Here is a 14,228-nt window from a genome sequence, read left to right on the forward strand (position 1 = left end):
TCCTGGTTTTCCTCCCATTTGTCCATCAGAGGTGGTCCAGGATCTTTGATACTGAAGGTCAGCAGAGAATTGCATGCCAGCCGCATCACCCCACATTTCAAATTGCCTACACATAACTAAATCGGAAGAGAGCAATCATCCCCAGCTAGCATGGCCAGGCAGAGAGGAATTGTAGTCCTAACATACCAGCCTCAATGTGATGAAATGGAAACATAAGATTAGACCACAGATGACCCCATCCTCCCTCTCCTGCCCTTCCCCCCCCCCCCGGGAAGAACAGTTTTCCGCGTTGTAAAGGGAAAGGGACTGCTAAGGCATTTTAGGAATTCCCGCAGGCCGGTCGGTCCCCAGCGGGATCCCTTGAATGCTCTTGCTGCAACAAACCGTGTTTGGCGCCTTTCTCCCTCTTGCTCGGGAGTAGCCCCGCAGTTTTGCGCTCGCGCGGCTGAAACCGCCGCAATGCAACACAAGGGGAGCCCGGAAAGGGGGGGGGTGAGGCAGGGATGTCCGTCGCCCGCCCCTCCGTAGCCCTGGTCGGAGCCCCAAATGGCGGCTTTCGGGCCCTGTCTCGCTTTCGTGCCAGGGCATGACCGCCAGGCTAGCCGAGCAGGACGCTTGCAAAAGCGGGCGAGCTGTGCAGCGCGGCGAAAAGCCCTTCCCGCTCCCGTCTGCGGCCACGGCAGCCGCCCTTTCTTGCAGAAACCGAGCAAAGCCCCGAGGGAGAGAAGACGGAGCCGGCTCCCTGCTGACTCACTCGACCCTGTGCGCGGGCGAGGCCGAGCCGGCTGCGGGGAAGAACCCAGCCCCATGTGGGGCAGTGGAAATCTACAGCGCCTTTTCCGAGCCAGGCTTCGTTCCCGCCCAGCCTTCAATCCCACAGGCTCTCCCCGCCGCAGCGCCCGCCCGCAATGGCTTCGCTTCCAGCGCGCCCCCTAGCGGCCCTGAGGAGCCAAGGATGGCGCTTGCGAGTTTGGTACCGAAAATGACGTCTTTCCCTGCGTTTGTGGACAAGGAAATACCTACCATTCGACTCGCGGTTTGAAAAAAAAATCTCTTCCCTCTTCCCGCTCTCAAGGTTATTGGAGAACTTGCAATCGGCCGGAGCTAATTATGCGCTTTTTCTGGGTTCTGCTAAGGAACAAGGTAGTTTAAAGGTTTTGTGGGAAGCCCCCCCCCCCGCCCCCCAATGAAATATTTTGAGGAAGATTAAGAGGCAGAATATTATATTTCCCTAAAGGAGAAATGGAGAAACATGTTCTTAAAGGCAGAAAGCAGCCCCAATTTCCCGCATAGTAAAACAGCCGCCAGCAGATGCCTGAAAATTTTAGAGATGGATATTTTATGCCCATTAAGAAATCCAGGCAGTCTATTTACAAACAAAACACCTTCAGCCACAGCTCCCCCAGACTGGGATTAAAATTTAGATTCCTCACACAAATTCTAAGAACAGGACCTGAACTTTATGACATAATAGGATTAACCCAGCACCATTGACACAAAAACCCGTTCATTGTACAAGAACAGTTCAAACTTCAAAGTCACAGAAACCTATAAAGAGCCATCCACTCATTCAACCAATTTATCAGCTGTCCCAGAACTGCATGCTGTGGTTGGTTCTGCTCATCAATAAATATTCTTGCCAATCAGCCTCACATTTTATTTCCAACATCTTTCTCCCGGCTTGGAACCGGACCGGATTTTTCTTCCATCAGTTTCCTCACACCCAAAAGATTGCTATCTAAAATCAAATCCCCAAATCTCATTGGGCTGAGAATTACAAAACAGCCCACTGAGAAGGAAAACTGTATGCTAGTTGTTAAAACTGAACTATGTGGTATTCATAAGCAAATGGAATTGTCAGACTGGAAGACTGAGGTGCATTTCTGGCTTCTCATACTAACTGGCTGGGAATTCTGGGAGCTGGAGTTACAATAGATTCAGAGAGTATCAGGTTGAGGAAAGCTGATCTAGATGGATAAGTGGACCCAATTTGGGTTTAAAACGGGCTGGTTCACCATATGCAAAACCATTTAAATACACTTGTTTAGCATTTTGTGTGATACAATCTCACCTGCAATAAATTTGCTTGTTTCAAAAAATGACTTGGAAGACTTGCGCAGATGTTGCCTTTATTAAATCCATAGCATGTTTTGCCACACTGCAAAATCCCTTTGAGGGAACAAGGCCCAATATTTTAGTTTCTACTCCACTCAGGGTTAACCACTGCCAGACTGAGCACCTGATTTAATTCCTCACTGCATTCTGAAGACACATGGGTAGGAGAGCTTGTGGAAGGCTGAGAGGGGGCTTACTGGAAGATTATCTGGCAGGCAGGATTCTTAATGAAATGCATATTTTTACCTGCTGTTAAACCTCAAAAGATTCCAACATGATATACTTAAACCAGTACAAACAATGAAATGCTAACAGTAAACATAGAATCGCAACAGAAATATGACAATCAAGTCCTAAATGTTTGTTTTGAAATCTAGTGCAAACAATATTAGAAGGTACAAAGAAAAAATATATATTGCCACCAGGAAGTGAAAATAACAGAATACTGGCAGATGAAGATACTACAGCTGACATAATCCTGGGAAGGCACTGAATGGAAGTTCAGTTGGTAATCAATCTTAAATCCCATTGATTTGAAAGAGATCTTATCCACTTTTCTCTTCAGTGGCTAAGGTAGCATGGAGCAGGATCCCTAAGGCTGGTCTTAGGTGTAAGCCAGGTTCAGTTTGAGATAAACCGGTCCCTAGGCATTTAAGGACTTCATAGGGATGGGCATGTTCCTTAACTGCTCTTGCTGTTCTGGTATTGTAGAGAAACACTGATGAAACATTGAAGAGCGCAAGGGCACGTATGTATACATCAGCTTAACCCTGAAAGAGAGGAACAGGTGAGAAAGTAGCTCAAGATAGCTCTGCCTTGATTTTCTTTGGTGTAAGAATGGAAAGAAAATTAGGTAAGCTATCAGGTTTTCAAGATTTAATTATCTTGATCAGACTATGGCTACAATAGAATTCCAGTAGTCCTTCTGGGGTCTGTTTCCTGGCCTATCCTACCTCAAAGGGCTTCAATTTCTGGAGCCCCAGAAAATACCTGCAGCTCTTGGCTTTGGTCCATAATGAAGCAGCTCCCTCCCTTGGAAATGTTTATGACCTGGTTTGATTGGTATTTGCATGTTGTGATGTGATTGGTTCAAAAAAAGTTAGCCATAGATTCTGGATTTGAGCAGGTAAGAAGCATGTGATTTATTTATTTTTTGTGGAAAGATGCGTAGCTAATACTGTATCCAAAGAGGAAGCTGCAGAAAAAGGAGTAAGTCTGAAGTCTTACATTACTGTACTTAGGTTCCCCTGACCAGATATTTCTCCTGTTAAGATTACAGTATTGTCCATGTCCTTTCCTGGCCTCCAAAAAAGTAGCTTTCCTCAAACCTGATGCTTTTTCCATGGGTTGGATCTCAGTTCCCATAATTCCCAGACACCTTTTTTTTGGCAAAGAAAATAGAAGTCCAGCACATTTAGAGAACTAATTCAATAAAACCTTCTGACTGTGACTCACAGTGCCACCTGGTGGTCCAAATGGGCGCATTCTAGATTTTTACGGTTACTGCAGCTTTTGTTTTTCTTTCTCTAATGGTGATTTAACTCGCTAGAGAAACCAAGTTACACCACCCTTTTCACTTCCCAGTGGCGCAGTGCTCAGGGGCCTTTCCGTGTTGCATTTACCACAGAGCAGAAGTGCCAATTATACAGAAGGGGGGGTGGGGGTGGAAATTAAAGTCTTGCTGCTCTTGTATCTTTAATTTTTAGCTCAGACCCTGATGCATTTTTAATAAGATCCAACCTTAAATATGCACAGCAATATTCACAGATCATATCAAGGTTTTCTATATTGTGTGGAGCCAGCTGTTCTGATTTACCAGTCCTAGTTTTGAGTTGAATGGGTTTGGGGAACCAATGTCATTGCCTTTTCTATGCCAGCCTGCTCCCTGAATATTTTAGAGGGTGAAGTAAGCAAAAGCTGGAGCAATAAGAAAAGAAAAGCAGCTAAGAGTTTTAATAACTTCCTGCCTTTGATTTTCTGCCTAAAATTCTTGAAACTATTTGGGCCATGGATCCTTCTTAACGTGGAAGAGAAAAAAGGGCTTCCCAAAGGGGCTTTTCCAAAAGGCAACTGGACTTTCTTGGTCTTTTCCTTGAAAATATTTTGCTTCTCATTTCGGAAACTTCTTCAGTTTTGTTCATCAGTTCAGTTCTTCTTCTGAGAATTGAGCTTTTTGAATGAGAAGCGAAATGTGAAGAAACAAGACATAAACTCTCTATTACTCCCGGAGGGGCCTTTCTGCTTTGCTCCTAAGCCTGGGTGATAAGTGGCAGTTAAGAAAGGGGAGATTCCTGGCAGTTCCCAATTGCTCACAAAGCTGCTGGTGGTGGAGAAGTTCTCACCATCCCATTCCTCCCTTTCATTTGTAGCCGGAGGCCTCTGATCAGAAACTTCTGAGCGCTGCCAAGTCTTCTGCTATTTCTGGCCTACTCAGGAGAAGAAGTTATCTTTTTACTATTTTTAATCAGGAAGCTTTAGCCAGAATGGGAGAGCTGCTCTTCCGTCAGCATGAGTGGCTCCGAAGATGGAGCTGCTTGGTCAGGAGGGGAGAGATGGGCAGGGCAGAGCAGAAGACCTGTATAAATAGCATCAAAACTGTCATTCTCCGTGTGGGTAGTTCCGGGCAGCAGCCAAACTCGGCATTTGCTGGCTCCTTGTTGAGGCCGACGGTGTTTGTTTCCTCCAGAACAATGCCAACCCACCGGCTTGTGATTGTGCGCCATGGTGAGAGTACCTGGAACCAGGAGAATCGCTTCTGCGGCTGGTTTGATGCTGAACTGAGTGAAAAGGGGAAGGAGGAGGCCAAGCGTGGAGCCCAGGCCATCAAGGAAGCAGGCTATGAGTTTGATTGTTTCTACACCTCGGTACTGAAGAGAGCAATCCGCACCCTCTGGTACATCATGGACGGCTGTGACCAGATGTGGGTGCCTGTGGTACGCACCTGGCGCCTGAATGAACGCCACTACGGGGGTTTGACGGGCCTCAACAAGGCTGAGACCGCAGCCAAGCATGGGGAGGAGCAGGTCAAAATCTGGAGGCGATCTTATGACATTCCACCTCCCCCCATGGATGAAAGCCACCCTTTTTATAAAGTCATCAGCAAGGTCAGTGGCAGCTCAACGTTTGATAGAGTACTAACAGTTGGTGGGCATTGGGGCAGTCAATAAGGCTGCGGAAATGTGGATTCAACTATAGGTAGTCCTTGACTTACGACCACAATTGAGCCCAGAATGTCTTTTGTTAAGTGAGACATTTGTAAGGCTGAGTTTTGCCTCATTTTACGACCTTTCTTGCCTCAGTTATTAAGTGAATCATTGGAGTTGATAACCCACTTGTAGTTAGTAACCCACTTGTTAAGCGAATTTGGGTACCCCATTGACTTTGCTTGGCAAAAGGTTGCAAAAAGGGATCACATGACCTTGGGACATAGGAATGGTCATAAATATGAGCCAGTTGTCAAGCATCTGAATTTTGATCCTGTGATCATGGGGCTGCTACAAAGGTCATAAGGGTGAAAAACGGTCATGAGTCACTTTTTTCAGTGTCGTCGTAGCTTTGAACAGTCACTAAATGAACTGTTTTAAGTTAAGGACTACCTGTATCTCATTTGTAGGAAGCTTGGGAGTCAAAGGTGACCTTGACTCTCAGTCTTTCTTTTTTTCTTCATCTAACTCTCAACAAGGATGTGAGAATAAGAGATACAGAAAGGAAGGAAGAGCTGTTTTGCTGCCTTGTGTTTTTTTGGAGGAATGTTCGAAATATGAGTAGCAAAAAGCTAATCTGTTATGTAATATGTAATATGTAATATGTAATATGTAATATGTCTGTTACAACATATTTAGAGGAAAACCTCCTTATGTCCCTGCATAAAGATCTTCCATCTGGGTAGAATACTGTGCAAGGAACACAGGGGGCTCTGCGAAGGAAAGTCCATCTTAAAAATTAAAAAGTCTAAGATTTCGCATAATCCTCTGACCTATAATATGCTTGGATGGGTTTTAGTTTGGTGGACAATAGGAGATGTTAAGCTAGGTGAGGTTCAGTCAATAAATCATGGCTTGCTTGGAGACACTGTTCAGAATAAATAATTCAGATTCCTAATCAGTGCAGGATGAGATGATTGTCTGATGATCTCTCCAGCAAAGAAGTCAGCATTTCCTGATATTTTTTAATTAGGAATGAAGAAGTAGGAAGCTTGAATATGGGATCTATTATGTCCTTCTTCACCCCTTCTCTTCCTCCCTGTCCATTCCCCCTCTTATCTATTTCCTTGTCCTCTTCCTCTACCTCCTACCCCCCCCCCAGTCTTTTTCCCAACAGAACTTTCTTAATACAGTACCATTAATACAGTTATTGTTAGATAAAGGTGAAGGTTCAGCTTGCACATATGTGCTAGTCGCTCCCGACTCTGGGGGGCGGTGCTCATCTCCGTTTCAAAGCCGAAGACCCAGTGCTGTCCGAAGACATCTTCCGTGGTCATGTGGCTGCCATGACTAAATGCCAAAGGCACACGGAACGTTGTTATCTTCCCGCCAAAGGTGGTCCCTATTTTTCCACTTGCATTTTTTACGAGCTTTCGAACTGTGAGGTTGGCAGAAGCTGGGACAAGTAATGGGAGCTCACCCCATTACGTGGCACTAGGGATTTGAACTGCTGAACTGCCACACCTTTTGATCGACAAGCTCAGCATCTTAGCCACTGAGCCACCATGTTCCTTCTAAGCAATTGTTAGCTCTATGAAAAGGTAAGAGTTCTTATATCCCACAGCTCTACAGCCACCTTTTTAAAACTGAACTAAGGCCACTGGGAATTGTATGGAACTCGTTGAAAAAAAAATCTCCAATAATTTTGAGAAAGAGTCCTATATCATGAGGAAATGATTTCCAATCCAGTCTTTGCCTGAAATTTTGACTAGCTAAAGGAGGTGGGAATCTACAGGCCAACACTAAAGGTTTTCCTCATTGCACTAAGACCGTGATGGCGAACCTATGGCACGTGTGCCGGAAGTGGCACACAGAGCCATCTCTCCAGGCATGCAAGCCGTCTCCCGTTGTTCTTCCAGGTTCTGGCGCGCCGGCCAGCTGGTCTTCACGTATGCGGGAACGCCAGAAACCAGAAGAGCAGCTGCCCAGCATGCACGTGCACGCTGGGAAGATATGCACACCAGCCACCTGGTCTTCTGGTTTCTGCTCCGCATGCACACGTGAAGACCAACTGACTGGAAACCGGAAGATCATCTTCCCGATGCATGCATGCACACTGGGTGGCTGCTCTTCTGGTTTCCGGCATGTGTGCGTGCATGCTCACGCACGCTCCCATTTCAGCACTTGGGGCCAAAAAGGTTCACCAACACTGCACTAAGATATATTTTCCCTACACTTTAGCATAATTTGCAGTGGTTAGTTGAATGAGCCATATTGTTCTGGGTTCACTCATCACTCTAAGCCATCAACCATGTTTTCCAAGCCATAACACAATTAAACCATGGTGTAATTTAATGAAAGGTGTAAAGTTAGTCTACAGGGAGTTAAGGATGCTAGTTAATTAGCTCTTTAGAGGCTACTTTGCAAAACCTGATAGCCCTTGCCTCCAACTTGAGAGGTAATTGCAAACAAAATGGAAAAAGCAGATAGAAGATGAAGGCATTTGTTAATTTTAAGCTATTACATTTTAAACATCAGCCAATTAATCCTTAAAGAATATTTATTGTGTTTGCTACAAAAGACAAAGGGACTGTGTGGAAATTATTCAAATGCTATTAGTCATAATAAAAGAAGGGGAGGATATTAAGCAGTTTCTCTGATGCTCCAGAATACATTATTCTAAAATGTCACAGAAATAGTTTGCTTTTTCTGGTATTCATCAACATTTAGCTACCCCTTAGTTCATCAAAACACCCAGACAAACACAAACGTGTTTCCCCCGCCTTCCAAAGATGCATTCCACATATTGGGGAAAAAATCATACTCCCTACTCATTAAGAATCAGAAAGTATAGCAGTTTCCTACGCTGCTATTTCATTGTGCTATTTTTCAGCAATATCTAAAAAATACCTACTATATGCCATAGTTTCAAGTACCAGACTAAGATGGACAGACCAGGACTTGAAGTACATTGGAGTTCCCCAACCTGATACATGACTGGCTGGGATGATCTAGTTAAGGAAGGTTGTAATGCACATTTTGCCCACTGAGACACTAGGGCGCAATGTTCATCTCCGTTTTTTAGCCAAGGGAGCCAGCGTTGTCTGAAGAAACTTCCATGGTCATATAGCCAGCATGACATCGTGAAACATGGAATGCTATTACCTTCTCACTGAATTGGTACCTATTTATCTACTTACATGTTCATGCTTTAGAATTGCTAGGTAGACAGGAACTGGGGCAAGCATAGGAGCTCACCCTGTCACACAGCGCTTGGGTCTAAAACTCAGGCTCTCAGCTTTCCAGCTGACAAGCTCAGCTTCTTAACCACTGAGCCATCGCACCCCCTATATATATATTGATAAAAATCATATATATAGACACAACTGACAGGGAAACACCTTTGCCTCTTTATATATATATTGGTTTTCATACATATGGACACACACACACTTTTCTTGCTCATTTATCTTTTAATTTGTTTTTGGTTGTTTTTTAATATATATATTCAATACACACACACACACATGAAAATCAATATATTTTAAATATATATATTCAAAAAAACCAAAAACAAAAGATAAATAAGAACAAGAAGAAAAGATCAACAAAAGCAGAAGATGCAAAAAGACGAATGAAAAAGTAAGAATAGCAGAAAAAGAATACTTCCAACTTTCTTCCATACAATATAAATTTAAAAACATACATCAAATTCTGGACGAAGTGAAGGATCAAGAATAAAGAATAAATCAATGTATTTCTGCTTTACTCCTCATCACTCTCTTCCTCCCAAGAAGTCATTCCCAATCTCCAAGGTTGACCCAAAGCTTTCTAACCTCCCCTTCTCAGCTCTAATGTCCTCTGCCTTTTGAACTACATAGGAACGAAGGTACGCAGGACTGAAGCCTGGGGAACTACCAGCCTGTGAGAGCTTGAAAGATACCATTGCCCGGGCCTTGCCATTCTGGAATGATGAGATTGCACCCAAGATCAAAAAGGGTAACCGGGTACTCATTGCTGCCCATGGCAACAGCCTCCGGGGCATTGTCAAACACTTGGAAGGTAAGGACCACCATGCTTCACCCAGCTCTGTGCATAATCATAATATCCATATATTATGGATATTAATATATTTTCCCATCCCGCTTGCCTCATGCAATGTCTTCGTTTGGATGGGGGCAGAGAAGTAGAAGCCATCAAGCTAATTCCATTCATTTTTTAAAAAAATTAAATATTTTGATTAGGAAAAAGCACCTTTTGATTTCACCTCAAGCTCTTTTACTAAAGCCTTCAGATCAACCAAGTCACTGTTGAGCCATTATGGGATTGGTAGGTTGATCGTTTAATTGTAGTTTGTTAAGCAAAGCATGATTTAGCATGATTAGTGAAGATGAATCTATCCCGTGCTCTTCTGAATCTGAACTGAATCAGGGTGTTACTGAAAAGACGAAAAAAAAGTGTTCAGATACATAGACCCCATATGAGGCCGTATAGATTAGGTCTCAGCACTTACTTATAGTATATAAAATTTTGGTTGCCTGGACAGACCAACCAGGTTTGCTAAGAGAGTTGTTGTAAGGCCAGGGCACCAAAGGACAGCTGAGTCCTGGCCTTCATAAAGGAGTATATCACTTACAGGTGACCTTTAGATCGGCAGAGCATCAGATTTGTGGCTTCTCAGATATGTACTTAGGTTCCTTGAACTTTGATAACTTGTGTCTGTCTTCTTGGACCATCCTAACCTTTCTGCAGTATCTTCTGTAGGAAGCATTTTGCTGCAACATAGTATTAACCAGCTTAACAGAATGATGGTTGTACACTATTACTACATCATGAGAGCCAACAAGCACATCTGGCATGGAGTTCTCACCTAGTAGTTGCTGTCTGTCCTTAAAATGGTTATCATGATGAATAAAGCCAATTACTAAACTTAATCACAAGGTACAGTGGAAAGATTGTTTTTTATCCTCTCTAGCATTCAAACCCTTCCTTCCTTCCTTCCTTCCTTCCTTCCTTCCTTCCTTCCTTCCTTCCTTCCTTCCTTCCTTCCTTCCCCCTCCCCTTACATCTATCAACACTCTTTCTATAGCAATGGTCCTGGAAAAGCTGCTACCAAGCCTGAGCTGTGGTTTGAAATGAATTGAATACAATTTGACATGCTGCCCGCTGAAGGTTGTGTTGCTATTTCCAGTCTGGTGTCACATTACAAAAGTTAAAAGGGCAGCTGGGAGGTTTTTGCGTCTTCCATCTCATCCTTGGCTCTCACTAATAGCATTTCTGTCTCCCCTACTTCTGCCCCAAGAACGTGTTCCCCCAACATCCCCCAAAGTTGTGAATGTTGCAAAGGTACTTCTCATAAATAAGGAAGGAGGTGAGACATCATTTGCTTTGGCTCAAACAAGTGCTCGGCTTCTTTCCAAAGTTCTGCTAATATCCTTCACTGGTAGCTGCTGAGATATTTCATAAGGATTCTCATATCTAGATTGCAGAAATCCTGACCACCATTAGTTGCTGTTGTTCAGTTGCTAAATCATGTCTGACTCTTCATGACCACATGGACCATAGCACGCCAAGCCCCCCCCCTTCTCCACTATCTCCCAGAGTTTGCCCAAATTCATGTTCATTGTGTTAATGACACTATCTAACCATCCCATACTCTGCTGTCCCCTTTTCCTTTTGACTTTCCCAACATCAGGGTCTTTTCTAATGTACTTCTCTTTTCTCATTAGGTGACTAAAGTATTTGAGCTTCAGCTTCAGTATCTGTCCTTCCAAAGAACAGTCAGGGTTGATTTTCTTTAGGATTGAATGATTTGATCTCCTTGCAATCCAAGGGACTCTCAAGAGCACCAGACCACTGCTAGATAGTAGTTAGGGAATACAGATACATCTATCACCTTTGCTTCTATCTGGGCAATAGTTCCAACAAAAACTACAAGAGGCTGCTTGGTTTTCCTTGCTGTTTCTGAGGTGGTGACCTCAGCCAATTACTAGTTGCTCCAAAAGCTTCTCTCATCTCTCTCTAAACCTTCTGGCCTGGTTTTGGCCTTCTTTGGTTCATAGACTGTAGTCCTTGTTGAGTCCTTTTTTAATTGCTTCTCAGATGAATTGCTTTCCATGGTTTATAATCTCAAAATGATGGAAAGGGATGGAGTTAAAAGCAAGCTACATGAAGATGCAATCTGTTTAGACACTGGCTAATGTAACATTTAGCAATTTAACTAATTGTCCTGCTGATGAGGAATCCAATGAAAGTGTATGAAGAAGCTGGTGGAAAAGGAATGATGGGTGACTATGAAAAGAACTGCTCTTCATCCATCCAACCACATGAATAAAAGGCATTTTTATCTCTTGGGAAGCCTGGCTGACTCTGATGTTGTTTAGTTTTAGAGAATAACAGGATAGATTAGACAAATGCTTGTTTATCTTGACATTTGCAGAGGTAACAAGGACCCTAGGATCAAACTCTTTTCAAATGAGTTATTGCATGAATTAAGACATTTATCATCTTGATAAATACTGTGAACTGTGGTACCGTCAAGCACAGCATTTTTCTTACTTTTACAGTTTGGTCTGGTCCTGTTGCCCACTGTAAGTTTTTTTATTGTGAGAATTTTTTCCCCAAACACCAATCTGGATTTCTTGAGAGAAAAAGCCATGTCTAGAGAAACAAAAATTTCCTATATTGGGTCCACAGAAAAGAAACTTTTTCTTCCCCACAACCAACCCTTCTTAACCTATAGCTTTAAAATGGAAAGGAGAAAGTTACAGGCAGTCTTTGACTTACAGTTCATTTAGTGACTGTTTGAAGTTACAATGGCACTGAAAAAAATGACTGGTTTTTACACTATGACATTGCAGCACCTCCATGATCATGTGATCAAAATTTAGATGCATGGCAACTGACTCACATTTATGATGGTTGCAGTGTCCCGGAGTCATGTGATCCCCTTTTGTGACCTTCTGATGAGCAAAGTCAATGGGGAAGCTAGAGTCACTTAACAACCATATTACTAACTTTGACTACTGCAGTGATTCACTTAACAACTGAGTCAAGAAAGGTCATAAAATGGGGCAAAATTCACTTAACTGTATCGCTTAGCAACAGAAATTTTTGGCTCAATTGTTGTAAATTGAGGACTATCTGTACTTAGTTGGCTTTGTCTTATTGTTGACTTCAGTGTAGAAGACTTCTGTGGATCATTATCTGACCTGGCTCCATTGTCTCTGCACAGGGATGTCTGATGCTGCCATCATGGAACTCAATCTTCCAACTGGGATTCCCATTGTGTATGAATTGGATGACAACCTGAAGCCTACCAAGCCCATGCAGTTCTTGGGTGACGAAGAGACCGTGAGGAAGGCCATGGAAGCTGTGGCAGCACAGGGCAAGGTCAAAAAGTGAGAGGAACAGCAAAGGGGCATTGGTGAAATTAAAAAAAAAAAGTGAAAACCCCACTTGTGTGAGTGAGATCTTTATGTTTGGTTAAAAATTGGGTCCTTCTTGTTTTAGCCTTCCTGTTGTTAACAATATAGGTTTTCATACTAGAGTCCTTGCACATTGCTGAGACCTGGATCAAACACTGCTTTTTTCATCAGCTGGCATCAAAACAGATGTTCCACAGAAAAGCCAATATCTGTGCAACTCAATTGCAGATCTTCTGCAAGAAACCCTTAAAAGCGAGGGGGCCCTTTAAGGCACCAAAGTTAGGTTTGTGGGGTGATACAGATAACAGATCTGGAGGCTAAATCTTATGATGAACGATTGAGGGAACTGGGTGTGTCTAGCCTATCAAAGAGAAAGATTGGGGGAGGGAAATGATAACTGTCTTTCAGTACTTGAGGGTCTGTCACAGAGAAGAAGAGATTGACCTATTCTCCAAAGTACTTGAGGACAGGACAAGAAGCAACTGGTGGAAGATTATTAAAGAGATTCAACCTAGGATTAAGGAGAAATTTTCCGACAGCAAAAATCAGTGGAAAAGCTTGCCTCCCAGAATTGCGGGTGTTCCATCATTGGAGGTTTCAAAATAGACTAAATAACCATTTGACCAGTATGATATAAGGTCTCCTTCCTTGAGCAAGGGCTGGACTAGAAGACCTCTGAGGTCCCTTCCAACCCTATGATTCTTTGTTCTCTCCAGCCCTAGACCCCACCCCCCAAGCACAGGGATTGTGATTTCACAATCACAAAATACCAGGGGTTTGGAGGGCGTCTTCCTCCCTTGCCAGTCAACTAGGGGTTTAGCAAACCATGATTACAAGCAATTGCTGCAGTTCTGGCAGGTGAGAAGATTGGAAATGTGATTCACATTGGCAGCTGTTTCAGATAAACCCATCACTTTGTCTTATTTCCTGTGTGCAGATACAGTATGTGTATGTGCAGTTAGAGGGTGAATAAAGAATGCATTAAGCTATGGATGCTCTCTGGTACTGACAAAGCTATTAGGAAAATCCCCCAGAAAATATTAGGTGGAAAAGAACAGTCTTTAATTTACAGCCAGAGTGTGGGTGTTTTGCTATTGGCAATTAATAAGGCTTTATATACACTGCTGCATTAGGAAACCGCCTTAGTCATTGTATAAGCTAATTTTATCTTAACCCCACAGAAATAAAACCCAATTTAATGTTAGTCCTGTCATTCCCAGTATGTTTTATAACATGGCCCTCAAATGTCATCCAATCTGACTTTAAGATAAACGGAGCTCTGTGTTCCTCCTATTGTTTCACCTCTAATTGTTCTGGAGTAGTTACTGTGGGGTTCTTGGTGGTTTCTTGCACCACTTGACTCACTTCATTACCAAACTAGATAAGATCATCAGTGCCAAGAACCCCACAGTTCAACCCTGAGCTATAAATATTCTCTTCTGTTAGACTAGTTATTTTTTTAGAGGGATAGGGTATTAACTTGTTCCAACTCCTATTTTCCTTATGCATTGCATAAATTTTGAAGACTATTTTGGAAGATCAC

General features: G+C 43.0%; 1 protein-coding gene across 1 annotated transcript; it reads left to right on the forward strand.

The window, feature by feature from the left end:
* Positions 1-4,712: 4,712 nt before the first annotated feature.
* PGAM2 (phosphoglycerate mutase 2) lies at positions 4,713-12,710 on the forward strand. The gene is made up of 3 exons (XM_070952280.1): positions 4,713-5,219; positions 9,140-9,320; positions 12,493-12,710. The coding sequence occupies exons 1-3, from the start codon at positions 4,806-4,808 to the stop codon at positions 12,660-12,662; spliced, it is 765 nt and encodes a 254-aa protein (XP_070808381.1). The 5' UTR covers positions 4,713-4,805; the 3' UTR covers positions 12,663-12,710.
* Positions 12,711-14,228: the final 1,518 nt, after the last annotated feature.

Source organism: Pituophis catenifer, unplaced genomic scaffold, assembly GCF_029215685.1.
Source record: "Pituophis catenifer annectens isolate HBS135680 unplaced genomic scaffold, rPitCat1.0.hap2 SCAF_12, whole genome shotgun sequence".
Taxonomy (NCBI): Eukaryota; Metazoa; Chordata; class Lepidosauria; order Squamata; family Colubridae; genus Pituophis; species Pituophis catenifer.

Bases quoted from the DNA above. Each gene is read 5' to 3' on its own strand.
- PGAM2 (XM_070952280.1), top strand. From the start codon at position 4,806: ATGCCAACCCACCGGCTTGTGATTGTGCGCCATGGTGAGAGTACCTGG. The intron at 5,220-9,139 runs GTCAGTGGCAGC...TGAACTACATAG, and splicing joins TTTATAAAGTCATCAGCAAG to GAACGAAGGTACGCAGGACT. The intron at 9,321-12,492 runs GTAAGGACCACC...GTCTCTGCACAG, and splicing joins CATTGTCAAACACTTGGAAG to GGATGTCTGATGCTGCCATC.